Source organism: Salarias fasciatus, chromosome 5 (genome assembly GCF_902148845.1).
Source record: "Salarias fasciatus chromosome 5, fSalaFa1.1, whole genome shotgun sequence".
NCBI lineage: Eukaryota > Metazoa > Chordata > Actinopteri > Blenniiformes > Blenniidae > Salarias > Salarias fasciatus.
Genome location: NC_043749.1, coordinates 29,380,630 through 29,406,705, shown reverse-complemented (window position 1 = coordinate 29,406,705; position 26,076 = coordinate 29,380,630). Strand labels below are relative to the sequence as shown.

The following is a 26,076-nucleotide window of genomic DNA, read 5'->3' as shown; positions in this document are numbered from 1 at the left end:
CCGTCCAGCTACTCATTCAACCAGTCTGGAAGCCATGGATTCGTTCAGTGGTTCATTCATTCGTCCATCCATCCATCTAAAAAGTTGTACATCCAATAAGTCTTCTAGTCTTCCATCTATCAATCTCCGTGCAACCCGTTGTCAATACAGTCATCTACAACCAATCAACCAAGATATCAGACAAGTCAAGTAAAACCAAAGAGGCATGAATGACAAAAATGACAAAAACAAAATAATAAACGTGCTCTGAATCTTTTTTAAATGTTGAAAACACCAAACCACTGCACTTTTATATATGTCCTCGTACTTTTATTTGATTATGCCTGTCACTTTACGTAATGTAACTTTAACAGATCTCTCTTGAAAATGAGAACTTAGTAACAATAAGCATTTAATTTGTCAGAACGGCAGGTCAAGGCCATTAACGTTGCATAAATGAAACAATGAACTGTCTGTCAGTCGCAGACTGCAGGGAAAGGTATTCATCTGAAGATTATGTCAGCAGGTTGAACGCAGAGGAAAGCTTTTCAGGGTGTGTGCACTTTTGTGTCAGCTGACTAAGATTGATCAAGAGTGGCCGTTCGTCAAAACAGAGTTCACAAAGCTAGCAGCCAGGCTTGTCCGCTTGAGAATTTTGTGTAACAGGTTTAGTCACCTCCCCCATTGTGGTTTTGACTGAAGCCCTGGAAAAGAGACAGACCACGGTGAAGAGAAGTCTTACCTTGCCAGTCTTGTGGTCGAACCAAACGAGGGCATGATTCCTGGACAGCACCTTGCAGTCGAAGGTGGCATTGTTCTGCGCCGGGCGGCACCGAGCCACCGACCTGCCGATCTTGACTGGCTCATCCAGGTATACATGCCGCTCCTGGAATGGGTGCGAGTTTGGTCGGCAGGCGAACACGGCCAGCGCTGAAGGCATTGATTTTGGCTTGAGAGTGTTACTCCAACCAGACACGAGGGACAAGTTTTCTTGATCCAGAGTGGCAGGTTTCTGTCACAATCCCCAATGAATAATCTACAATACAAGTGGCCTCAGCAGTAGTCAGGAGTCCTCTAATTCTCTAGGCACTAGCTAATAAACATTGTCCACTGTACACGGGCCGGGCTGTACCGCTGTCCCACTCACATACAGCAACACTCTCTTGTGTTTGGAAAAAGTGTAAATAAAAAAACAAACCAACAGGTATAAAAAAGACTAGACATTCCCTTCACTGACTGTCCACCAAAGCTACATAACGACACCTATATCTGACAGCAGGCAGGCGCTATGTGGAGACCAAGGAGCCATGTGTCAAGACATGCATGACTGAGTATAGCTCTGACAGTCTGGCAAACAGCCCCACACGTCCATCAAAGTGTCCCAGCACCGTGGCAGGCGAGGGGGGAACCCGCGGGCTCCCTGGTCCGGGTCTTCACAGGCCTCCCAGGACCGCAGCAGCAGCAGATCACACTTATAAATGTGCCCACTGGTGAATCCAGGAAAATGTGTGCGAAGAGTTTGAAGCGATCATCGAGCCGCGCGCTGTCCTGCAGGTTCACACCCCAACGTGCAGCCCCTCCGCCCGGTCCGCGCCCGTTAACGGTCCGCGTCAAGTGTCATGTGCGATCTGTGAATGATAATCGAAGTGACCTTGTTGCCCTGATACAGGGAAGCTCGGCTAGAGATACCTGCCGCCACCACTCCCTCCGGAGAGCACCACCAGGACCTGCTCACGACACCCCGCACTTCCCAACATGAACGCCGGCTAAAACGTTCCAGCGCCCGCTCTCGATGCTGAATCAGAGCGCAGAGACGCTTCCAAACACCCAGCCGGGATGAAGTGGGGGATTATCGGGTCGTCTTGTGCAACTAAAAATGCTAATTGGCTAGCTCGCGGACCTTCCTGGCGTTGGACCAAGAAGGCTAGGGCTAGGCTAAGCTAGGCTAGGCTAATGAGTGCTGATAAAGTTATCCTCCAGGTCCTCAAATGTTTTCTCCTCGCCTTTCTCAACCAGCTCGCTCACCGACTGGACGCCACATGCCATCCCGGTCTCCCGGAGCGATTATAAGTGGGGAGCTAGTGCGTCTCTCGGCTACCAGGAACCCCCGTGCAGGCGGCCGTCATTAGCATGAAGGGGAGCTAAGCGAGAAGCTAGCCGGCTAACTCAGTGACAGTCACAGAGACAGACGCGGAAAAATCAGGGGAGTTTCTGGGGCTGCGGGTCCTCCTCACGCATCGCACCGGCGCCGATATATCCCTGGGAAGAACAAAAAAAAAAGCAAAAAAGACAAACACGAGGTGCCGCAGTCCGGCTCGTGTCGCCGCGGCTGGTTACACTCACAGCCCTCGCCTTGCTGCAGTTTTCTGGGAGGAATCTGGAAGAAGTTGTCCTCCTCCGCAAGTCCGAGCCGCCATACTGTAACCAGAGAGCAGACAGGCGCGGTGCGTTCACGGCCCGAAAACACGGGCGCTCACCGCTGAGCTCATCCGAGCCGTGCAGGAAAAAAAAAAAATAAAACCGCGATGTTGTCTGTCACAGAACCGCGATGTTTTTCAAAAATGCGATATAATAGAGTATTACACATTGAATCTCAATATTTTTGAAAAATGTGATTTACAAAGGTTACTACATAGAGCCGCAGCATTTTTCAAAAACGGAATTCATGTTAAATTAAATTACGATGCTTTTACGCATATAACCCCAATATTTTAGCAATAATATTTTTTTTATAGCCAACCTTTTAGGTTTATAGAAAACGGGCAGATTTTACTATGAGTGAAACAACTGTGAATTTTATTAAACTATGTAAAATTATATTTATCAATGTGATACTACTATGCCCCCATTTTTTTTGTGAACGGACTCCCAAAATACAACAAGTTTTGCATTTTCAATTGAAAACGTTGTTGTACACAAGTCCTGTAGGCTAATTAGTTAAAATAGTTCCAAAACGGTATGTTTTATTAAAATAGAATAAAAATAGAATAGAACAGAAATGGGCGTTAGGGTTCGGCTTAATACCAGCGAGAAGTTCTTGAAATTATCACAAAAATTAAAAAAAAGTTTACTTGAAAATAGTCATTTCTAGTTAGTTAGTGTCTCATCTTTTTCTGATGTCCAGTCTGGTCCACACTTAACTCAGACACCTGAAATTAATGTTTTCTCATATGTAGCTCCACTCTTGTGACAGTAAGTTTCCAAACACTGAGCTGACTGTGATAATGAATTTGACTTGTCAATTCATAAAAACAAGATTTTTTTCTCAGGGTACATGAACATGACTTTCAACATTGAAATCAATAGAAAGTATCTGTTTCTTTCTGAGGATCTTGATCAAGGTGCCTGAGTTTTATGGACTTGGGCAGCAGGGTGGGGTGGGGCTTTGGGTGTCATGGGAGGAGATCAAATTCTGCTTATGGCTCCAGAAGCTCCCCTGCTGTGATGTGCTGAACAGACAGCTGAGACTAAATCGATGCCGGATGAGACAGAAGGAAGGGTGAAGAACACTTGGAGACCTCTCTGCTGCTCGCTCCCTTTCATACAAACGTCCAGAGATACATGTCACTGTTTTTTATCACTGAGGCAGTCTGTTCTCGACCTTTCCATCATATGCAAGGCTGCAGGTTCAACACAGGAGAACCACACTATCAGTTTTCACTCATATCCTTTCTGTGTAACCCAAACCAAGTATGAGCTCACAACCTGATGTTTCAATTGAAATAACTCCAACTTATTGTATTCATGGTTTCATTTCAACAGAAAGGAAATCATCAAATGTGTGCATGTGATAAGAACTATGTACACACAATTAACCCGTTTGATTAAATGAGGTGCTCGTAAATCCTTGCAGCAGATGTATTTTGCCCCTATAAATGCAGAGGATGAAAATCTTCCTGCCTGGTTTGAATGATGAGTGCCATCGAATTGCTTTTCTTTAATCTTAAAAAGCTTCCTTCTTGATGTTTCACATGCTTAAATTGTGTTTGTGGTCATATTTTAAAGCTTTCATTCTTTAATCTCATAAAGCTAACAACATTTATCCAGCAAAAAAATGAATGGTCCTAAGACTTTAACAAAAAAATATTAGAAATTAACAGAAAATGTAGAGCTTTTAAGAATTACATATTGATTTACCATCACCAGGAAAAAAAAAATCAGTAAAATCAAGACTGATTGGAGAGCAGGAAAAGTGGCTTATCCAAAACTATGTAACAAAGTGATTTTATTAGATTACCAAACACGACAGTGTGGACCTTTTCCAATATAGTTTTGCCCCAGAGGAAGATGAATTGCCCTCCTAGTGTAATCTCTTTAATGTGGTGCAGGTGGGGGTCCTGATGGGCGCGGCCCGTCCTGGACCCCTGCAGAGCGAGCGGACGAGCATCTGCTTCAGTGTGTTGAGCCTCTTAGCCCAGTTTGACATGGATGTGTGGGTTCATAGAAGCTGAGTGCCTTATAGAGGGCTCAAACAATTTGCAGCCACTTCATTAACACAATGCGCTCTAATGCCTGCCTCCAGATTCTAATCTTTATTCATTAAGCTGCCACTGAATATTGGTGAGGCACAAAAAAAAAAAAAAAATTGTATACAGCATGTAAAATTCAAATAACATACAGAGAAAAACAGAGGCTTATATCAACATCACATTTATTCAGAATGAAGTGAAGACAGACATAAAAACTGTAGAGAACATACGTACAAAACACTTCATTGTTGAAAGTGCATTCAATGAATCAAGCCTAATTCTGACACATTGTACTCCCTGTTACTGTTACATAAGGCGGTTTGAATCATTAGAGTGCAACAGGTTTGGGCCCCGGTTTGTTTTTGCACCCCCATTTTGCTTCACTGGCCCAATCTGCTCACTCAGTGGAGGAGCTATTAAAGGATTTAGATAAAGCTGATTTACAGTCTTGTTCCTGACTCAGACTGACGGTCGGATTGTTGCTGAAGACTTCAAGATTCATTCAGTTATGCGAGTTATACTGTGAGCCGTCGAGGTGAATGTGGGATGAAGAGCAGCAGATCAAGGCAGGAGGAATAAAGTACACCTGCTGGTTCACCTCTGCAGAATCTGTCTGAATCGAAGCATTTCATCAGATCGAAAGTACAAAGGTGCCTTAAAAATGCATGTTATCAAGTCCTGTTCAGCCGGACTGACATTTCTGAGAAGACTTCTGCTTCTTAGCGTTGTTGTCATCAGTTCTTGTTCTCTGTTCTCTTTAGTGGTTTTATTAAGAAAAATACACAGCACCCACTTGTGGCCCAACATGAAAACTACATTGTTTTCGTCTTCTGTTGTCATCTAGACAGACCTCATTCTGAGAATGTTGCAGCGTAAATGTGAAATCTTTCTAAAACAAAAGCACAAAAATGTTTTCACATGAAAAATTGTTAAGGTAACAAAGCATGAAATATTTTCAGTGCGTCACCCACAGTTTCAAATGCTAATGACCTCTTGTTTCTATGTTGACGGGCCATCGGGGCCAGGATGTGGATCACTGATACCCCATTGTTTTCATTAACGACTTTCAGTGAAGCTGTTGGAATCACATGAGGACACATGGGGTTCAAAAGAGGTCACTGCAGTGGCCATGAACGTGACCCTTCGAAGCTTTCAGAAGAAAGAACCATACTGTGAAGGTGGGAGAGAGAACTCCACCCATCTGTACCTCACAGTGAAACCTCCTGTCCCTTTATCATTATTCAGTAAAGACTTTGTAAACTTCACAGCCCCTCAGCCACATCTTCTTCAGAACTGTTAATAAGCCTGATTTACAGCCCGACAGCTTCCAAAGCTCTCTGAGTTCCTAATCTAAACCAATGACTGTCTGCTTGATCCAATCCTGACTAGACTGTTCAAAGACTCAATCATCAGGAATATGTTGACGCAGAGTGATGCTCAGAAATTAATCCATGCATCTGGAATCTAGAGAAGATGATTGTATTTCACTGTTATCAGAGTGCCCGAACAACTAATATAGAGGCTAACAAATGCTTTGCTTTTAAAGAGGTTAAGAGTTCAGGTCACTCTAGACAGTTTTCTAATTAAACTGCAACAGATTTAGACTGCTGGGGAGACTGTTATCACACTGAGCTTCTCTTCACTCTCACTCTACACGCCATCATAATTCACCATCACATATCACTAACATTCTGTCCCTCTTGTGTAGACAATATGCTCTCTTCTCTGCAGCTGCCTCTTTATGACAACCTGTTGCTTGTTGTTCTGTCTATGCCCTCTCCATGCACTAACTTCTAACTGGAACAGCAGAAGAGGGAGTTTTTGTTTCGTACAGTGTAATGCATTTGCCTTGCGAAGTGTGAATTGCTTCTACAAAGAAAGTAAAACATTTTCAACATGATATATTTTATTTCAGTCTTAACATAAGTAATAAAATAGTTATAATAAAATTGTCCTTAGTTAAGTAGGTCATTGTTGTTACTTTTAAAGACAAAATTTCCATTTATTTTCATGATAGGGTATTAAAACACAACAAAACAACAGAATGTATCTTTAACGTCCTAGAAATGTTTCTTATAATGGGTTTTCTTTTCTCCGATGGCAATTTGTTCCGTGAACATATCTCGAGCCTCGTGACGGCTCTACGGGATGACGTCACTATGTTTTTTTTTCCACGTTACGTCGTGACTTTCTGATGGTACATGCTAGCTGCTACTGCTTTCCCTGCTGCTGCGGTTTTTCACCTGCGGGCGAAAACTGTCCACAAACACCCGCTGACTCACCGATTTACACCGCCCCACCTTTCCGGAACGCCCGAGTGTTCGCATCGGGGCCGCAGCCATGGCCCTGCAAGGCCCGGAGGAGCTGGGGGAGCAGGTCGAGGAGCCGGAGGATCTGGACGACCAGGACGCGAGTAGCATCTCCCCAGCCGAAGAGATCACTCTGCCCCCCGGGCCCGGAGGCGACGACGAGCCGGAGGAGGCGCTTCTGCTGCCGTGGGACCGCTTCTCCGCCTGGCTGCACTGCATCTGTGTGGTGGGCTTTGACCTGGAGCTCGGGCAGGCGGTGGAGGTGAGGGCTCACCCGGCGTCAGGGAGGCATCCCGGGTTAGCAGTCAACTGAGGATGAGACTATTTCCTGGAGAGGAATCAATAAACAGCTGTTCTCTCTGATATGGCGGGCTCTTCCTTTGACACGATCCCGTCCACATGTCGATGGATAAATAACCCGAGTGTAGTGGAATCCTATTTGTTTGAGTCCGTGTGGTTTGAAATCCCAGAGTGTCCTCTCCCCTGGAGTTAGTCTGTCCCAGCAGCATCACCCTGAGCTCCAGCTCCTCTGATCAGTGTTGGATTTCAAAAAGCCTCTTTAAAGTTGACAGGCATCACACCTGTTGTAATCTCTGGAGTTTTATCTGCACACCTGAACATGTGCACAGATAAAAAGCGACATGACAGATGTCCCATTTGTCTGTTTCAGGTTATTTACCCTCATCATTCCAAGCTGTCAGAGAAGGAGGTGAGTCAGACACTGAGGTCGTGTTTCTGTGTTTACCATGGCTCTATTCATTTCACCAGCTGGAGGCTTGTAAATACAGTGTGGTGGTTACTTCTGTTATTTCTTATTTTTTCATGGTTGCATTCAGCAGTGATGTTGTTTCGGACATGCTTTTCAAAATGGGGTTGTGTAAATGGAAGCAGAATGATGTGTGTGTCGGTGTCTATCGTGACTCCTGTCTGTGTAATGGAATTTGTGTAACTTTATTTGGATTAAAGGGTTTGTTTGCCCTGGGTTTAGAATGGCAGACTTGCTCTAGTCAGGCCTTTCACTCTGTAAATTTGACTTTCGCTTCACAGACTGGAGCTGTACTCTGGCCAGTTATTCCATGTAGACTATAATGTCTGACAGGAAGTGAACCTTTAAAGTCCCGTTTACTCGCCAACGTTTCAAGCGGAAATGCAGTTTCAGAAAAGCTTCACATTTACATGACAACGTTCTGAAAACGATGTGTTTTCAGTGGCAGCGTCAGTCACAGGAAATAAACGCTGTTATCTTTTCCAGAAAACCAGCATCTGCTACCTTTCCTTTCCTGACTCCAACTCAGGTGAGTTTCTGTTCCAGACTGTAAAACACTAAGAGTGTGTGTGTGTGTGTGTGTGTGTGTGTGTGTGTGTGTGTGTGTGTGTGTGTGTGTGTGTGTGTGTGTGTGTTGACCGCGTGCCAGTGCTCGCTCTCCCACCCTGTCGCCTGAGGATGTGCCAAGGTCGAGCTGAGGTTAAGCACCTCGTCGTGACTCACTCTGCACTTCCCATGTCGGGCTTTCTACTCTTTCCTCTTCCTGTTTGTCCAAATATCCGAAGGAAACCACGATGACTTCAAAGAGTCGACAAGACTCCAGTATTTTTAGAGTCCTGTGCTGCTTTCTCTCAATTACTGTAAATAAAACCTTTAAGTCTATCAGGGATTTGAGAATTTCAGCTGTTTATTTCTCTCAATGTGGGCCTCAGGTTTGAGGTTTGCATAAAGCTGTGTTGACTGTGTGTATTAAGAGCTTAACCAGTGTTGTGTAGCAGATGAAAAGGACTCGGGTGGAATACTGTGGTCGCGGTTTTTATAGTTGGAGAGCAGAATACATGTAACTTTTCATTCCAGTCTGTCTTCACAGGCAGAAAATAGCTTTTATATTATAGTATGATTGATGGAGCGTTTCCATGGCAACAAATTGCCGTTGTTTACTTTGTTTCAGGTTGCCTTGGCGACACACAGTTCTGCTTCCGATTCCGGCAGGGATCCAATCGAAAGTCGTCACTCGGCTGCTTCTTAGAAACCACCGACCGAGACGCACCGCCCTGTCTGAAGGTGTGTAACACACACACACACACACACACACACACACACACACACACACACACACACACACACACACACACACACATACACACACTCATATTCACTAAAGTATTCTTACAGACTTGCCTTTTTTCACATTTCCATTCCTGTGTTTGACAGAGAGAACAGGGACATTACTACGGTTACGTCTACTTCCGTCAGGTGCGAGACAAATCTCTGAAGAGAGGATACTTCCAGAAGGTCCGTGTCGCCGTCCTCCACAAACTCCCATCACTCAGCATAACCAACATTTCCATCACAGTAATGCCTTCACACTCACAAAGCCCTTCCTCATCGCTGCTTCTATTTTCAGCCTTTTTTTTTTAATCACTCTTAAGCTGTGTTTAATTAAAGAGTCCCGGCACAGTTTTCACAGCAACACCAGCTGGAGGAAAAAAAAAGTGAGATTTCCGCATACAGATCAGATTCTGTTTGCACCAAGCAGCCGTTCAGAAACAGAGGTGTGTTTGTGTGTGTGTGAGTGGAGAGAATTAATGGCAAAGAAAAGCAGAATTAGAAGGAGGCAGTGCTTTTTGACACAATTATCCAAGGTGTCAGTCTTTCTCACACTTCGCAAACTTCAGTCTAATCCTATTTAAAGTGCTTAAATCGCCTCTGAACACAGGAGATCAAGTGGAATCTGTGGTTTTTTTTCCCTTCAAAACTGTGTTAAAAATATAATTGAACATATATTTCATACTCTGACAGGCTTCAGTACCAATGTCAGATGCATAACATCATTTATTTTATTAATATTTAAACAATATACACGTGAAGTACTGCATCATTCTCAAGTAACACCTGGAAATGATGCATTGAAGCGAAGAGGGAGGCACTTTGTCCCTCTTTTCTCTAACTTTTGTCTTTTTTGTAACAAAACGAACGTCACCACACAGTACTCTATATGCACAAGAGTAATATTAGGTCAGATGCTCGTGCTGGCAGCTGAGCTGAAGATGAATGAACAGGACTGTAAGAAACCTTGTCGATCCTTCTGCCCTGGAGCTGGTGCTCGGCAGTGATTGGTGGATTGGGGAAAGGGGCGGGGCCACCTTGTGCCATCATAACCGTGGATTTAATGTTGCTGTAGTGCGACGCACCGATTATCAGGTTTAAAGTGTTGGATACAGTGTGAAGTGTGTGTGTGTGTGTGTGTTCTTCACTGTGTTGATTGATTGATTGTTTCCTCTCCCCTCCAGTCTCTGGTGCTGATCAGTAAACTGCCCTATGTCACCTTCTTCCACTCGCTGCTGAAGATCATGGCTCCGGAGTACTTCGAGAAGCAGGAGCCCTGTCTGGAGGCCGGTCAGTCCTGAACCGTACTGCCTGATTACTTTCACTGAACGTAAAGACTCACTGGGTGCAGTGACTCGGTTCTCATTTTTTCATCCTTCATCGTTCATCATTTTTCATGTGTTCTCCTGCGTTCTCCGTCCTCTTTACTCTGTGCTTTGGGTATTTTTATTGACGTTACTGAATCCGGCTGCAGCTGGTGGACCTGCTGCCTGCAGGGCGACTGTTTGGATTCTTAATCTTGATTTCTGTTTGATTGACAGCCTGTAATGACATCGACCGCTGGCCCACGCCTCATCCTGGACGGATTCTCACGCTCCCCATCATGGGCGTGGTCATCAAGGTACACACACACACACTCGCTGCCAGCACGTCTTACAATGAAGAAACGAAAATGCAAAAAGACTTGAAAATATTTCAGATCGATTTATAATTTTAAAAACAAGAGGAATTTTGTAGACATTAGTGGAGAATTCAACTTTTTAGATTGTCATTTCTTCAGGGGAGGCTGCGGTAAAGTCCATTTATAGCCTGAATTAATGAATGAGTGAGTTCAGTCGTGGTGAACTGTGTGCTGCAGGTTCGAATCCCGACAAGTTACGACAAACCGGGAACATCCCAGCTGGTGCAGTCGGCCCAGGTGAACACAGACACACACACACATACACACATACACATTCCTAAATGAACTATCTTAACAGTGTGTGTGTGTGTGTGTGTGTGTGTGTGTGTGTGTCAGACCGACAGCCTGGTGTCCATCGTGCTTCCCACCATCCATGAAGTGGACCTGTTCAGGTGAGGCTGCCTCACTTCCTCCCCCTGCTGCTGCTCGGGCACCGCCCACTCCCCTCCCCCCTCGCCGCCGTTTCGCTCCACCCGCCGCTCCGGCGCCGTCTTCAGCCGCTGCTCTCTGTCCGTCCAGGTGTTTCCACCCGGTCTTCTTCCACATCCAGATGCTGTGGGAGCTGGTGCTGCTGGGGGAGGCGCTGGTGGTCATGGCGCCGTCGCCGGCGGAGTCGTCGGACACGGTGCTGGCGCTGGTGAGGTGAGGCGACCTCACACACGCACTCTGAGCTCCTGTGTCGCTCCTCCCCCTTCGCCGCTCTGATCGGCAGCTCGTTCTCTCGCAGCTGCATCGCTCCTCTGCGTTACTGCAGCGACTTCCGGCCGTACTTCACCATCCACGACAGCGAGTTCAAGGAGTACACCACCCGGACGCAGGCTCCGTGAGTGCCCCGCACCCGTCAGCTGCGTCTGGAGCTGTGTGTGTGTGATCCGTGTGTGTGTGTGTGTGTGTGTGTGTGTGTGTGTGTGTGTGTGTACAGGCCGTCGGTCATCCTGGGAGTCACCAACCCTTTCTTCGCCAAGACTCTGCAGCACTGGCCGCACATCATCCGCATCGGAGACATGAAGCAAGCAGGTGAAGATCCGTCCACTGCCGTAGCTTCATGACCTTCAGTCCTGACGGAGTGAAACCCTGAGACGCTCCTCTAAACACCCTGAACTGACCACAATTCACTCGGCTTGCTGTTTCAGGAGAAATGGCCAAACAGATGAAAGTGAAGAAACTGAAGAACCTCAAAACTCTGGACTCCAAACCGGGTAAAGAACTCAATCCTGACCTGAAGCTGACGGCAGGCTGTCCACTAGGGGGCAGTGTGGGTGTGGACAGTGAGCGCAGCAGGTGATCTGTGTGTGTGTGTGTGTGTTACACAGGTGTGTACACTGCCTACAAGCCGTATCTCAACAAGGATGAAGAAATCATCAAACAGCTTCAGAAGGTACCAGAACTTCTCTCCAGTTCCTTCAGTTCTTGCTAGGGATGTGCGATACCACTTTTTTTTAGACCGATACCAAGTACGAGTACTTCATCTTCAGTACTCACCGATACCGATACTTGCATACCGATACTTTATACACATAAAATTTAAAATAATGCAATGAGATTATTTTTGAAAATGAATTTTATTTCCAATAAAAAGGCAGCCCAGCCACTATGTTTAAGTCCAAAATAATAGTCTGAAAAATAAAACAAGCAACTGAGTTTGCACTTATTTAAATGAAATTAAGTGCAAGATAAAACAATTTCTCTGAGTTTTACACTTTACATAAACTAAGGTTTTTAAATGTACTAATTTGAATGATTTTTTTATGAACTAAAGTCAAAGATAGAAAAACCCCTGAGTTTAAAGAGTTGCTCGTGTTATTTGTGCTGCTCTCGGATCTCTGCTCTTCAGTTTCTCGGTCTTCTGCAGAGTTTGCCGTCGAGTTGCTGCCGGAGTTTTCTTTTTTTCCAGCACAACAGCGTCAGACTCTCGTACACAAGCTTCGCCCTGAGGTGTTTAAACAAATTACTAGTGGTAAATGAACAACATCGCGCACCTCCTTTAGCAATTTTAGCATTGCAGAGTTAGCATTCTGCAAAGCTCGGCTCGTTTTCACTTATATAACAGAATTTCCACACCGGCGGAGTTTTGGTGAGACGAGCAGCCGTTCTGGATTCATCCTGTTGTCTCTGCTCTGGATGAGACTCATGGAGAAGTCAGCCCGCTGCAGTGTAGCCCTGCGCCTGTCAGCGACTCCAGAGAGGAGCTTCTTCCTCTTTCATGTGTGTCGGCAGCTTGCATCCCATTTGGTTGCACTACCGCCAACTGCTGGTGAGGAGGGCTTACTACGCGTGGGGTTTTCTTGCCGTGAGTATCGGCGGCTGGTATCGGTAGCCTTCACGAGTACCCGATACCTTGAAATAAGGCCAGTATCGGCCCGATACCGATACCTGGTATCGGTACTCGCACATCCCTAGTTCTTGCAGCTGAAGGTTTTTCTGTTGCTCACACGCCACGACACACACACTTCACAGAATTCACACACACTTCATACACAGTTTATACTCAGATCACACACACACTACACCTACTTTTCGAGGCTTTGTGTGAAGGAGTGTTTCATCGTTCAGGCTGTTTGATAAGTGTGTGTGTGTGTGCGTGTGCGTTTTCCAGGGTGTTCAACAGAAGAGACCGTCGGCGGCCCAGAATGCAATTCTGCGGCGATACTTCTTGGAGCTGACGCAGAGCTTCATCATCCCTCTGGTGAGCGTCCGTCGTTTCATTAATCAGGAACGTCCAGATTTCTTCTCTTCCTGTTGTAACGGCAGCATTTTTCCCTCGTGTGATTATTTTGTTGTTGACCGTGTGTGTTTGTGTGTGTGTGTGTGTGTTGCAGGAGCGCTACGTAGCCAGCCTCATGCCTCTGCAGAAGTCCATCAGCCCCTGGAAGAGTCCTCCTCAGCTGCGAGCGTTCGTCCAGCAGGACTTCATGAAGACTCTGGAGAAGGCCGGCCCTCAGCTCACCTCCCGGCTCAAAGGGGACTGGATCGGACTGTACAGGTGTCTCACGCCTCGCCCTTTGACCCCTTCACCCCTTCACCCCTTCACCCGTCACCCCGGGCATCGTAATGACCGCCGTGCGCTCTTCTCTTCTTCCCTCCCCCCCGTCTGAAGGCATTTCCTCAAATCGCCGAACTTTGACGGCTGGTTCCGCAACAGGAGGAAAGAAATGACGCAGAAGCTGGAGGCGCTGCACCTGGAGGCGCTGTGTGAGGAGGTGAGGAGCTGTGACACACACACACACACACACACACACACACACACACACACACACACACACACACACACACACACACACACACACACACACACAGTTACTGTCTGTAGGACACTGAAATGAAGGATGGACACCATCTGTTCACTTACAGACAGCACAGAATCAAGCAGTGTGTGTGTGTGTGTGTGTGTGCGTGCGTGTGCGTTCTTGTATTTCTATCCCTGTCGGGGCCAAATGTCCCCACAAGGATAGCAAAACGTGGAACGACGTGCCTTGTGGGGACCTTTTTCCGGTCCTAAGTAGGAGAAACAGTGTTTTCTTGACCATGTTGTTGTTACTGAAAAAAGTAAAAGTGCAAAAACATTTCTTTAGGGTTAGGCTTTGTTGTGGTGTGGGTTAGGGTTAGGGTAAGGGTCATGGTTAGGGGCTAGTAAATGCATTATGTCAATGAGTGTCCTCACAAGGATAGAAATACAAACCTGTGTGTGTGTGTGGTGTGTGTGTGTGTGTGTGTAGGACCTTCAGGAGAGGATCCAGAAGCACACAGAGGTGGAGTCGGTCGATCTGGTTCTGAAGCTCAAAGACAAACTGGTCAGTTCCAACTTTAACTTCCCGTTTAGACGACGACGTTTTGGGTCCGTTTACATGAAAACGGCGTCATTTTCACGTCGGGCCACTAGAGGGTGCTGTTCTGTTACTGGAATGAAGCCACACACGCTCGTATTTTCTGTCTGAGGTGAATGAAAATCTGCGACGTTGTGACTGTGGTTCAGAACCAGGCGGAGCGGGAGCAGCTGCCGGTGCGTTCGGGGACCCTGGCCAAGCTCCGGGCCCACATCGAGGCCGTGATCCAGGCCTTACCGGAGGACCTGCAGGGCATCCTGCACAAGCCCGCCACGCCCTGAGCCGCAGACCCCGGCCCGCCTCCCTCCAGGACTGGGACCGGACTGAGAGGACTGCAGCAGCCGGACCCATCCAGACTCCTTCAAACCCCCCCAGACCCCTCCAGACCCCTCCAGACCAGGTCTCAGAGCCCCCCGGCAGGTTTCTCTTCTAAGCTCCCACAGTGGAGAAAGGAGCCATCCGACATGACACACCCATCAGACTCTCACTGTTTTTGGTGCACAAAACATGTAACTGAAGGTCCGTCTGAGCCTGCGGTGACCAGGAGTGACCTCTGACCCCCAGAGACCCTAACCACCGACTCTCTCCAACGCTCTGACGGGTCCGGAGCTTTTTAACCCATTTCTACTGAAACTAGTTTTGTGTTTTTTTTAAGTGCACTTCATCACAGACAGGACCAGTGTGCCCAACACACACACACACACACACACACACACACACACACACACACACACACACACACACACACACACACACATACACACACACACTTATGCAAACAAACCGAGCTGAACCAACCAGTGCTTTAAGATCCGATTCTACCTAAAACCGGCATTAAAACATGTACACACACACACACACACTCACACACTCTTTCTCTCTCAGCTTTCAGCACCAGCGACTCCGTAACACAACACTTCCCGTATCCAGGTCACATGACCTCCACGCAGCCGGTGGCGGTGCCGTCTGGTGTTTTGAGTTTTTTTGTCAGACTGAATGAGAAACTGTCGAGTTTGTTTCAATCCTCGCAGAGCGAAGTGATAAAAATGCCCGATTTCACCAACAAACACACACACACACACACACACACACAGCGAAGCTAAACGATGCGGTTCAGTCACACTGCGGACATTGGTTTTGCACCTTTTTTCAAGGTGTGAACTGCTTTTTGATTAAAAAGCAGGATACTGGATCCTGTGTAAAAAAAAAGTCAGAGGATATTATGAAACGGTCAGATTGATGAAAGTTTCCTTTCAGAATATAGAAACCTGACTGCAGTCGAGTCCAGTGAGGTTTGAATGTCCTTCTTTTGAATTGTATGTTTGTCCTGGGGAGGAAACCAAAAGAAAATTCACATTTTTGATGACAGGAAACACTGATGAGGAGAAAACTGGCTGACTTGGTGCCTTCAGATATTTCCCCTCCTTTTTTTTGTTAATTCAACTAAGTCTAAACGGATGACGTTCACTGTCTACTCTGGAAACAATCAGGTTTTTTTTTTTTTTCATTATCATCCTGTCATGCTTAATCTGTGAAATAATCAGTTTAAAGACCACGATCCAGATTTATTTCAGTAACGATCCACATTCAGAAGACTGTTTTCCTCGCTGTCAGTCAGATCCAGCAGCGACGGAGGCGTTTCTGTGGCGCTGTAGCAGCTTTCTGTTGTCACACAGGGACACCTAGTGGTCACACACAAGTATCACAAGCTAATCATTTATTTGCTCTTTCTCTTGGCTCGAAATGAGGATAAACTACGCAATTGCTCGTGTGACCCTGAGAATAAAGACGATGAGAGGGAAGAAACCACTCAAGTCACCACGAGAGCGTTTTTACCTTCTTTTTATGATACGATTGTAATTCTAACGAGCTGCTGCTTCACGCTGTGGGATTCGAAGAAACAAACGTTCCCCAGCTACTAACCAAGTCAGAGCAATAACGGTTCAGCAAGTCGTGGATTGATTTCAGATCATCTCTGTTTCTCAGAATGAATGACCACGACTTGTTTAGTTTTTCCTAAATCAGCGAAGTTATGGGATGTTTTACAATGTTTCCCCAAATGCTTTGAAATGTGTCCTTTTTGTTGTGTTGAGCAGAAACCTGGAAAGAGAAAACCCTGTGACATCTGGTTGTTGGGCAACCATGAGTTTTATATTTGTTAAAAAAAAAAATAATAGTATTTTGTAACTTTGGATTTTTAATAAATCTGGGAGGAGTTTTGTACATAAAAGGTGTGAAATCGAACAGCAGCCCACACGTTATGGCTGTGAGGGAATTATTTTCCTACGTCGACTGTATGAAATGAATCGGTCGATGACGTGTTGAGAGGTTTTGAATGGGCGGGTTTCTTTTCGCCAACAGACACGACTCGTCAAGAAGAAACGGAGAATCATCCTTCACAACAGAACTGAACTCCTTTTGACAGAAGTGTCTGAGCGAAGCAAACCTGCACTTTCAAAATGCTGAAAAAGACACTAAAATACACACAGATGTTGTATTTTTATGGAAGCCATGACCACTACGCTCAGTCTCCTCATTATTTTCACGCCACAGCCTGCATCGTTTTATTAAAGCTGTTTTCTGATTGAGAAAGTATTTCTCCTCAATGCAGTATTGGAACATTTAGGGAAAATATCAATTCTCACAGCAGCTGTTTGGAGCTTTCTTAGGCCATCGTTACAGTTTTCAGTTCAAATTGTAAAAAAAAATAAAAATAAAAATAAATCCCCTGTTTAAATGTATCCGATCAAATTATATCTGAGGAAATGTTCAAAACGCTGCTGTGAGAATTATTAAATCGGGATTTTTTTTTCCATGTTACATTTCAGGGTTTTTTTTTTTTTCTGTCTTCATCTTATTTTTATTTTTTCATTTGTTTCATGTTTCTATGCCAGTAAATAAACGGCTTCACTAATTTTCTCTCCTGTCTGTTTTCTGTGGAGCGGAATGCTTATTTGTATGAAACTCTTCACATACAAGAAACAGGAAAGACAAAACTCGATTACTGAACAAAATCAGCAGAGAAAAATATTTACTGCAAATCCAAATGTTGTGAAGTTTGTTTTTCAATCAAAATATCATCATATTTAAGTCCTGTTGATGATTTGGGCGAAAATTCATGGTTTTTGCATTTTGATCACCAAGGGAGCGATTGAGAAATGTTGCTCCCAGCCAGACGGTGTTATGGAAGTGGGAAACTTCCGAATTACGCACCAAAGTGATGGAGAAAAGGAAAAAAGTCACAACCAAAGAAAAGGGAAATTTATTTTTTTTCTCAGCTATTAGTCCAGGATCAAGATGTACATTTCAGACATTCATTAAAGAAAAAAATCATTATCGATCACCAGATAATCACTGACAGAACAGATTTGATTTGTACTTTTCAGACATTCTCCGGCCGTGTTTTCAGATCATCAGCCGTCCCTTCATCTCCTGACTCTCCTCTGCACTGAACTTCCTCTTCCTCAGGCGGCCTCCTCTTCCTCCTCTTTTTTCTCCTCCTCCTCCTCCTCTCATTGGCTGCTGAGCCAGAACGTCGTATTCGTCCTCCAGCAGAGAGTTCCCTCCGTTGGAGAAGTTGATGTTGGACCAGGTGAGGAGGGAGCCACGGGAAGGCCTGAACACACACAGGCACATGAATAAACACCTATACTTACAAAAATCAACTCACACACACACACACACACACACACACACACACACACACACACACACACACACACACACACACACACACACACACAGTAAAAGAATTCTATTCAAGGGCAAAACATAAACTTAGACCTTGGCTTACAAAAGGGATAATCAATGCTTGCAAAAAGAAGAATAACCTCTGTAAATTATTTATTAAATCAAAAACAAAAGAAGCGGAACAAAAATATAAATTGCACAGAAACAAACTAACTGACGTCATAAGAACAAGCAAACAGCTATACTACAGAAGAAAATTAAATGAAAGCAAAAGCAATATAAAAGAAACTTGGAATGTTCTTAATGGTTTAATCAAAAGTGGTTCCTCTAAGTCAACATATCCGGATTACTTCATTGGCAAAAATGGTCGAAATCACAACATGATTAATATAGTAAACAGCTTTAATCATTTTTTTGTAAATGCTGGCCCTGAGTTGGCTGCCACAATTTCAAATCATGTAACGAATGAACTAAACCTTATTAAGAACAATCCATCGTCACTGTTTCTCTTGGCAACAGATGAGCAGGAGGTTATAAATACAGTACTGAAATGTAAAAATAAGTTCTCCACCGACTATCACAATATAGACATGTTCTTAGTTAAAAACGTAATTTTCAATATTGCAAAACCGTTCACATACATTAACTTATCATTTCGGTCTGGCCGTTTTTCAAACAAAATTAAAATCGCAAAAGTAATTCCGGTATTCAAAAATGGTAACAAACACTGTTTCACAAATTATAGACTGATTTCACTATTGTCACAATTTTCAAAAATTCTTGAAAAACTCTTTGACTCTCCACTTGATAAGTTCCTAGAGAAACATAACATAATAAATGATGGTCAGTATGGTTTTAGAGCCAAGCGAACCACCTCAATGGCACTAATGGAAGCCACTGAAGAAATTACTAATGCACTGGATCAGAAAAAAACTGCAGTTGGTGTCTTCATTGATCTCAAAAAAGCATTTGACACAATCAATCACTTCATCTTAGTAAATGAACTGGAAAAATATGGGATTAGAGGTGTAGCTGGGGACTGGATCAAAAGCTATTTGACAGGAAGGGTACAGTTTGTGAAAATGGGGAAGCATGTATCCGAGCAACTTGGCATTGTTTGTGGTGTCCCCCAGGGATCCGTCTTAGGGCCAAAACTATTTAATGTGTATATCAATGATATTTTTAATGTATCTCAATCCCTAAAACTCATTCTGTTTGCGGATGACACAACCATATTCTATAGTAGTAATGATTACAATGAGCTTGTAAAAACTGTGAACATGGAACTCAATAAAATAAAAAACTGGATGGATATAAATAAACTGTCTGTAAATATAAGTAAAACTAAAGTAATGATGTTTGGTAATTCTACAACAAAGTCATTTCAGCAAATAGTTATTGAAGGTACTGAAATTGAAAATGTTTGCGAGAATAAATTTTTAGGTATTGTAATTGATAATAAATTATCTTGGAAAGCACATATTAAACATATAAAGACAAAAATATCCAAAAGCCTCTATATTACAAATAAAGTAAAACAATGCCTTGATGCACATGCCCTCCGTAGTCTGTATTGCACGCTGGTACTCCCATACCTCACATATTGTGTGGAGGTGTGGGGGAACACTTACCAGTGCACAATAAATCCCCTAGTCATAATGCAGAAACGAGCTGTGCGGATCATACACAAGGTTAGTTTTCTAGAACATACTCACAATCTTTTTATTCTATCTAAGTTATTAAAATTCAATGATCTTGTGAAATATAACACATTAATTATTCTGTACAAAGCATTTAATAAAACATTGCCAAATAATATACAGCAGTTTTTCAAATTAAAAGAGACAGTTCATAATTTAAGAGGGTATGGAAATTTCAAAATACCAAAAACAAAATCTACCCATAAACGTTTTTGTGTATTGGTATGTGGGGTTAAAGCTAGGGTCGGCGATCTTGTAAAACTAGCATGTAGCACGAATGTAGCATCTCCCCACGGCTCCGCCCAGCTCCCACCCCATTGGAGGAGCTCCCGTTGGGAGCGAACGCACTGGACGCGGAAGCGCCGCGCGGAGTTTGTGATCGCCTCCAATGTTATTAACCTTTCTGACTGCCCGCACACAACGCGCATAGGAGCGCAGCGCGCCGCTCCGCTTCGTTCTATTTTTCACGCGAGCCGCGAGCGCCGAGAGCTCCTTGGCAACGCGCGCGCTCTGAACCAGGGCCAGTGCACGCCATTGAAATGTACGCGCCGGTGGCCTGTTGGAACGGCGAGGGATTTGATTGGTTCCTGAAGAGCGGTCCGCGCCTTACGATTGGTCGTAGTTTTTAATGTCCTGTGGCCGCTACAGTTGTCAGATTTTTTCCGCAGCTTTTTTCCGTCCTCATAATGTACTGACTTCTCCCAGGGGGCAGGGAGCATTTCACTCAGTATGACAAAAAGTGCTTTTGGACAACATCGTCTACCCTAGCTTTAAGTTGTGGAACAACCTGGACACTCAACACAAGCAATGCCAAAATGTTCATAGATTCAAACTCCAATATAAACGTATAGTTTGGTCGCAGTATAATGTGGGTCTGGAATTCACATCAACATTACTGAGTGTGTTTGTTGTTTCTTTCCCATTCCTGGTATACTGTTCATTACCATTGTTGGAATACTTGTATTCAAGTCTGTATATGTTATCAGTTACCAATGGTAACGCCACCTTGTTTCAAATTTTTCATTATGTAGATCCAAATCAATGAATCATTAGTTTCCATGTGTGTATATAGAACTACGGAAGTGAGAATTTTTTCTGAATATATTATATTAAGGATAATCGGGGGTGGGATTAAATAAGTTTTCTTCTTCCCACTCCCTTTCAGGCATAATGAAATCTTCTGTTATTTGGTTATTTGTTACATTGTTTATTGCTTTTGTGAATGTTTCCTTTACCTTGTGCATTATTGTACAGCAATTGCCTGTAACGAATGAATAAATACAAATACACACACACACACACACACACGCACACACACTCTCTCTCTCTCTCTCTCTCTCTCTCTCTCTCTCTCTCACCTGAAGGCACCTCTCCTCATGTAGTTGTAGATTTCCTTGTAGCCGAGAGGATAATCCCAGACCTGAAGATCTGTCATCTGACCGCTGAAACCTGGAAACTCAATCAAAGGATCACCTGACCACTCAAGCTACACACACACACACACACACACACACACACACACACACACACACACACACACAGTTGATTTACTATTTCATGGTTCTAAAAAATCATCCTCCATTTCCCCTTTGTTTGAATAAAACTTCCTCCACTGACTGTCAGTGGAAAACAGCCGTGATGAAGAGGTACTATTAAAATTTCGTAACATGAAAACATCCCCATACAGGTGACTCCATTTATTTATTTTTTTGTTCCACCCCCGATTGTACGAGGGGGGACCCAAAAGAAACCGGACTGTGGTTATAACTTTTTATTTTTTTAATTTCACATTCAATCAAAACTGTCACCTTCAAAGGACTCTCCTTCGGCTTGAATACAGCACTGCAGCCGGGATTTCCATTGCTCAGAACAGTCAGCATGTTGCTGCGTAATGGTCCCTTTAAGAGCTTTCTTCGATTTTTTTTTTTTCACCTCTTCCACGTCAACAAATCTCCGCCCCTTCAGTTCCTTGTTCATTCTTGGGAAGAGACAGAAGTGGCACGGGGCTAAATCGAGGGGATACGGCGGATGGGGCAGCAGGGCCATGCCGTTTTTCATCAGGAACTGTTCAATGCGCAGAGCCCTGTGCGTAAAACAGTCCCCCCTCTCCCACAGCGCCGGCCACTTCATCCTGACCGCCTCCCGGAGCCGCAGCAGTGATTTTCTTCCCAAACAGCCTCCATCGTCCTCCAGCTGCCTTTTCAGCTCCTGGCACATGTCCACGCCTGCCTGTTTCTGCTCCGTGGTTCAGAGGCGCGGGACCATTTTGGGATTTTTCAAAGAAGGGGGCGGGACTGTAATAACATAAACACTGCCTGTGAGCTGCCTGTGTGTCTTTGGGAGGTGAAATTTTTCAATTATGCTTAAGGCTATGCTATAGCGACATATAACGGCCAAAAGTCTGACATATAACGGCCAAAAGTCTGAAATCATTCTTGGTTTTTTTTTTATAACCACAGTCCGGTTTCTTTTGGGTCCCCCATCGTATACATGTGTCAAACTCCAGTCCTCGATGTCATGCATGTTTCAGGTCTCCCAGCTGCAACACGGCCGTCTGCAAAGAGCTCGTTCCTGGGTTTTATTCCAAACACCGAGGCTGAAATCGACCTGAGATGGAGGTTTGCTGCAGCTGAGAACCGTTTGACGCATGCAGGACGTCGACCCTCCAGCAAGGCAGTGATTTACTTGTGTCCTCACCCGAGACGGCATCACCATTCTGACACTCATGCTGGAGTCCCTGAACAGCTGGGCTACGTTGTTGCTGCCGTCCAATGTGAGGCAGACGCTCGTCCACATGTTCTGCTGATAGTTGGGCCACAGCTGGAATTTAGTTGTCATGGTCATCTCGAAGTAATAGTTATTGAGCGTATAAACTGAGCCTCTATTTTGTGTCAGCTTCAGACTTCTACTGTACTTGTACTTATCAAGTGTGAAGAGATTCACGAAGTCTGAAGAATCGGCCATGTATCTCACACACACCGAGACACCTGCAGGGTTACACAAAGACAACAGGTTTCACATTTAAAAGCACACAACATGGTTATTTCCCGACATAAACACACAAAATGAGTACACCGCAAATACCTACACATCTAAAAAGAAACAAAAACGCACACAAGCAGACATCAAACAGGCAATAAGGAGACAAACGTCACACAAATACACACAAAAACAGACATCTAATACACACAGAGGGACACAAACGACTTCAAAACAAACAATAAACAAGTGAAACGCGACACATTAGACTCCTGACTCCCATTCAGAGAAGCAAAGTTCCCACAGAGACAAGAAGACCAGGGATATCAAAGACATCAAGACCAGAAAAGAGACAATAAAAGAACTCAAGGAGACGTACAGACCACAAAAGAAACACGACAACACATAAAAACCAGCAGGAAACACATCAAGACTCCAGAACGAGGAAGATCTGAAAAAAAAAAAAAAAACTCCCAGAAGATCCGTATGTGTGCGATGTTCCTGCCTCTGACCGGTGTCTCTGTTGTCTGAGGATAGGTGGTGGGGCCCCAGGGACGGGTGGTGGTGGCCCAGGGACGGGTGGTGGTGGCCCAGGGACGGGTGGTGGGGGCCCAGGGACGGGTGGTGGGGGCCCAGGGACGGGTGGTGGTGGCCCAGGGACGGGTGGTGGGGGCCCAGGGACGGGTGGTGGTGGCCCAGGGACGGGTGGTGGTGGCCCAGGGACGGGTGGTGGGGGCCCAGGGACGGGTGGTGGTGGCCCAGGGACGGGTGGTGGTGGCCCAGGGACGGGTGGTGGGGGCCCAGGGATGGTAGGTGGAGGTCCAGGGACGGGAGGTCGTGGCCCAGGGACGGGTGGTGGGGGCCCAGGGACGGGTGGTGGTGGCCCAGGGACGGGTGGTGGTGGCCCAGGGACGGGTGGTGGTGGCCCAGGGACGGGTGGTGGGGGCCCAGGGACGGGTGGTGGTGGCCCAGGGACGGGTGGTGGTGGCCCAGGGACGGGTGGTGGGGGCCCAGGGATGGTAGGTGGAGGTCCAGGGACGGGAGGTGGTGGCCCAGGGGGGAGTCTGGGAACCCGGGTAGAAGCGAACCCCTCCCCCATTCTGGGAGAACGTGAACATCTTCCCTGTTAAGTCCAGGCCGGGCTGACCTGCACACACACACACAAAAATAGGACGTGTTTCACAATAAAACACGTCGATTTAAACTTTCAAAGTTTATCTTTCCCGAACCACTGCCAACCTAAATGACCCCAAGACATTTTGGCATGCAATAAAATGTCTCTTAGCCAATACCTGCTCCGTAGAGTTGCCTTCTAACTCAGTAGTGGACTCCAGCTCTGTATCAGACAAACCTGACATGCTAAACTGCTTCAACAATCACTTTATAGCCTCCAGCACCCTGTTTGAGTCTACACAGGCTGGTAATCCACTGACACCACCCCCTGTCAGTCCAGTACACCCCCTTCACTGTCAAAGCAGTTCATTTGGCTTTAAAAGACCTTGACCCACACAAATCAGCTGGGCCTGACAAACTTCCTCCTTTTTTATGTCTAGTGGCACATATTGCTCAGCCTGTATTCCACATTTTTAACTGTTCTGTTCAGACCGGTGTTATTCCTGAGGTGTGGAAAACTGCTCAAGTCATCCCTCAGTATTAAATAATTGCAGACCGATCTCAAAGCTCTGCATTTTGGCCAAAGTTCTTGGAAAACTCGTGAACGAGCAGATCAAGGCTTACGTGAACCAAAACAATATTTTATCCCCCCTGCAATCTGGCTGTTCTCTAACTGGAACACACTGAAGCAGGAAATGAAGTTGTCCACCTTCATTCCTCTTGAGACTTTAAATTAACAGAACAACAGATCGTGAAAGAATGTGTGGCAGTTTGCACATGTTCTTAACTACCTCTCTCCTGCGCGTAAGACCTGCACTATTCTAATGTTTTATGTCAATATTTTGTTTTTAGGGATTTTAGCATTAATCATTGGAACTTTGTGTTTGCTGATACCAACAGGTCCCTCATGAAAATGAGACCCTGGGTCTCAATGAGACCCACCTGAACAAATTAAGGTTATATAAAATCAGTCAAAATAAATATTCAGTACCATTCTCCACACTGGCACTGTGGAGTAAATAAAAGAATTGTTACATTCAGCTGTGTGTCAGGAATTCAGAGTGATATTTTCCCCTGCCTGAGTTATTAATTTGGTACCTTAATATTCTGTATCTCAGTAGCACCTTGTTGGCAGGGCAGGAGTCCGGTTTGACCTCTGTGGTCCAGAAAATGCTTCTAATAGTTTATTCTCCGCTTGTTTTAACTGGAACACTCTGATTACCTGTGGGTGTCCATTCCGTGGGTCGGGTCGACTGTACATCGGTGACGAGCAGCGCGCTCACGACCACGGCCACAGCGACCACCTTCATCTTCATCTTCATCTTCGTCTTGCTCCTCCGCTGTCTGCTCTCGGTGTCCCGACTCCTCTTCCTCCTCTCGCTCTGTGTCAGTCCGTGTTTTCCTCAACCTCGTTTTGTTCACTTTAACTTTCGTTTCTTTGTACAGGAACTGCCTGGACCCACCCGCCCCCCGTGCACACACACACGCACGCACGCACGCGCACACACACACACACACACACACACACACACACACACACACACACACACACACACACACACACACACACACACACACACACACACACACACACACACGCGTTTGTACAGCTATATGTTGTGAGGACATTCATTGACATAATGCATTTCCTAGCCCCTTACCCTAACCCTAACCATCAAAAATGAATGACTAACCCTAACCCATATCCTAAACCTAACCTAAACCTAATTGTAACCCTAAACCAAAAATCAAGTCTGAACCCTCAAAAAGGCCGAAAAAAGTGTGTCGAATAGTGAGGACCAGCCAAAATGTCCTCACTTTCCAAAAATTGTCCTCACTTGTAAGGTTAAAAACCCATTGTCCTCACAAAAGGTCCTCACAACATATAGCTGTACAAGTACACACACACACACACACACACACACACACACACACACACACACACACACACACACACGCACGCACACTGTTATCACTTCCTCCTGGAATTACTTGTTGTTGATCTGTTTTGCCTTAAAGCTTTATTCTCTCTTCCTCCTTTTCTCTCAGTGTTTGCTTGAATGTGCAGTGACCTCCATTTGTGCCAGTTTTTGAGGACTTCCCTCATGAGGTTTTCTGTTCACCCCAAGTCCAAGGAGGCTGTGGACACGCTGCTGAAACAGGGACGCCAGGCCTCAGGAGGAGAACACTGTGTTTTTACTGAACCTGTGTGCTGTGTCGTTCATTTTCACTTCTTC

At 45.2% G+C, this 26,076-nt stretch overlaps 3 protein-coding genes across 11 annotated transcripts in view; 1 reads left to right on the top strand and 2 right to left on the bottom strand.

Annotated features, from left to right (window-relative positions):
- Positions 1-2,404, bottom strand: part of slmapa (sarcolemma associated protein a) — a 44,524-nt gene extending 42,120 nt beyond the window's left edge. For all 8 annotated transcript variants that reach the window (XM_030091912.1, XM_030091910.1, XM_030091911.1 and 5 more), the window contains exon 1: positions 722-2,404. In XM_030091912.1, the coding sequence (XP_029947772.1) occupies positions 722-919 (198 nt within the window). In that variant the 5' untranslated portion in view covers positions 920-2,404. The remainder of the gene's footprint in view (positions 1-721) is intronic.
- A 4,233-nt stretch (positions 2,405-6,637) lies between these two features.
- dennd6a (DENN/MADD domain containing 6A) lies at positions 6,638-17,132 on the top strand. Its single transcript, XM_030091919.1, has 19 exons — positions 6,638-7,019; positions 7,428-7,466; positions 8,010-8,052; positions 8,695-8,807; positions 8,958-9,038; positions 10,037-10,142; positions 10,394-10,473; positions 10,711-10,770; positions 10,870-10,925; positions 11,053-11,175; positions 11,261-11,356; positions 11,456-11,550; positions 11,667-11,732; positions 11,847-11,911; positions 13,130-13,219; positions 13,353-13,516; positions 13,631-13,733; positions 14,250-14,324; positions 14,507-17,132. The coding sequence occupies exons 1-19, from the start codon at positions 6,789-6,791 to the stop codon at positions 14,636-14,638; spliced, it is 1,818 nt and encodes a 605-aa protein (XP_029947779.1). The 5' UTR covers positions 6,638-6,788; the 3' UTR covers positions 14,639-17,132.
- Positions 17,133-17,603: 471 nt separating this feature from the next.
- On the bottom strand, positions 17,604-25,257 carry LOC115388680 (anti-sigma-I factor RsgI2-like). Of its 2 annotated transcripts, none has more exons than XM_030091920.1 (5): positions 25,062-25,257; positions 23,232-23,873; positions 22,445-22,734; positions 21,106-21,233; positions 17,604-17,973 (listed from the first exon to the last, which is right to left on the bottom strand). In XM_030091920.1, the coding sequence occupies exons 1-5, from the start codon at positions 25,159-25,161 to the stop codon at positions 17,763-17,765; spliced, it is 1,371 nt and encodes a 456-aa protein (XP_029947780.1). In that variant the 5' UTR covers positions 25,162-25,257; the 3' UTR covers positions 17,604-17,762. The 2 variants fall into 2 exon arrangements, with proteins under 2 accessions (XP_029947780.1, XP_029947781.1); XM_030091921.1 differs by having other exon boundaries at positions 23,239-23,873; positions 25,062-25,230.
- Between the last annotated feature and the right edge of the window lie 819 nt (positions 25,258-26,076).

What these genes read in the sequence shown, in the direction of transcription:
- LOC115388680 (XM_030091920.1), bottom strand. Translation starts at nt 25,161, where the DNA reads ATGAAGATGAAGATGAAGGTGGTCGCTGTGGCCGTGGTCGTGAGCGCG. An exon ending in AACAGAGACACCGGTCAGAG is followed by an intron (nt 22,735 to 23,231) that starts GCAGGAACATCG and finishes GTAACCCTGCAG; the next exon opens with GTGTCTCGGTGTGTGTGAGA. An exon ending in ATGAGGAGAGGTGCCTTCAG is followed by an intron (nt 17,974 to 21,105) that starts GTGAGAGAGAGA and finishes GTGTGTGTTCAG; the next exon opens with GCCTTCCCGTGGCTCCCTCC.
- dennd6a (XM_030091919.1), top strand. Translation starts at nt 6,789, where the DNA reads ATGGCCCTGCAAGGCCCGGAGGAGCTGGGGGAGCAGGTCGAGGAGCCG. An exon ending in TCATGGGCGTGGTCATCAAG is followed by an intron (nt 10,474 to 10,710) that starts GTACACACACAC and finishes TGTGTGCTGCAG; the next exon opens with GTTCGAATCCCGACAAGTTA. An exon ending in ACCACCCGGACGCAGGCTCC is followed by an intron (nt 11,357 to 11,455) that starts GTGAGTGCCCCG and finishes GTGTGTGTACAG; the next exon opens with GCCGTCGGTCATCCTGGGAG.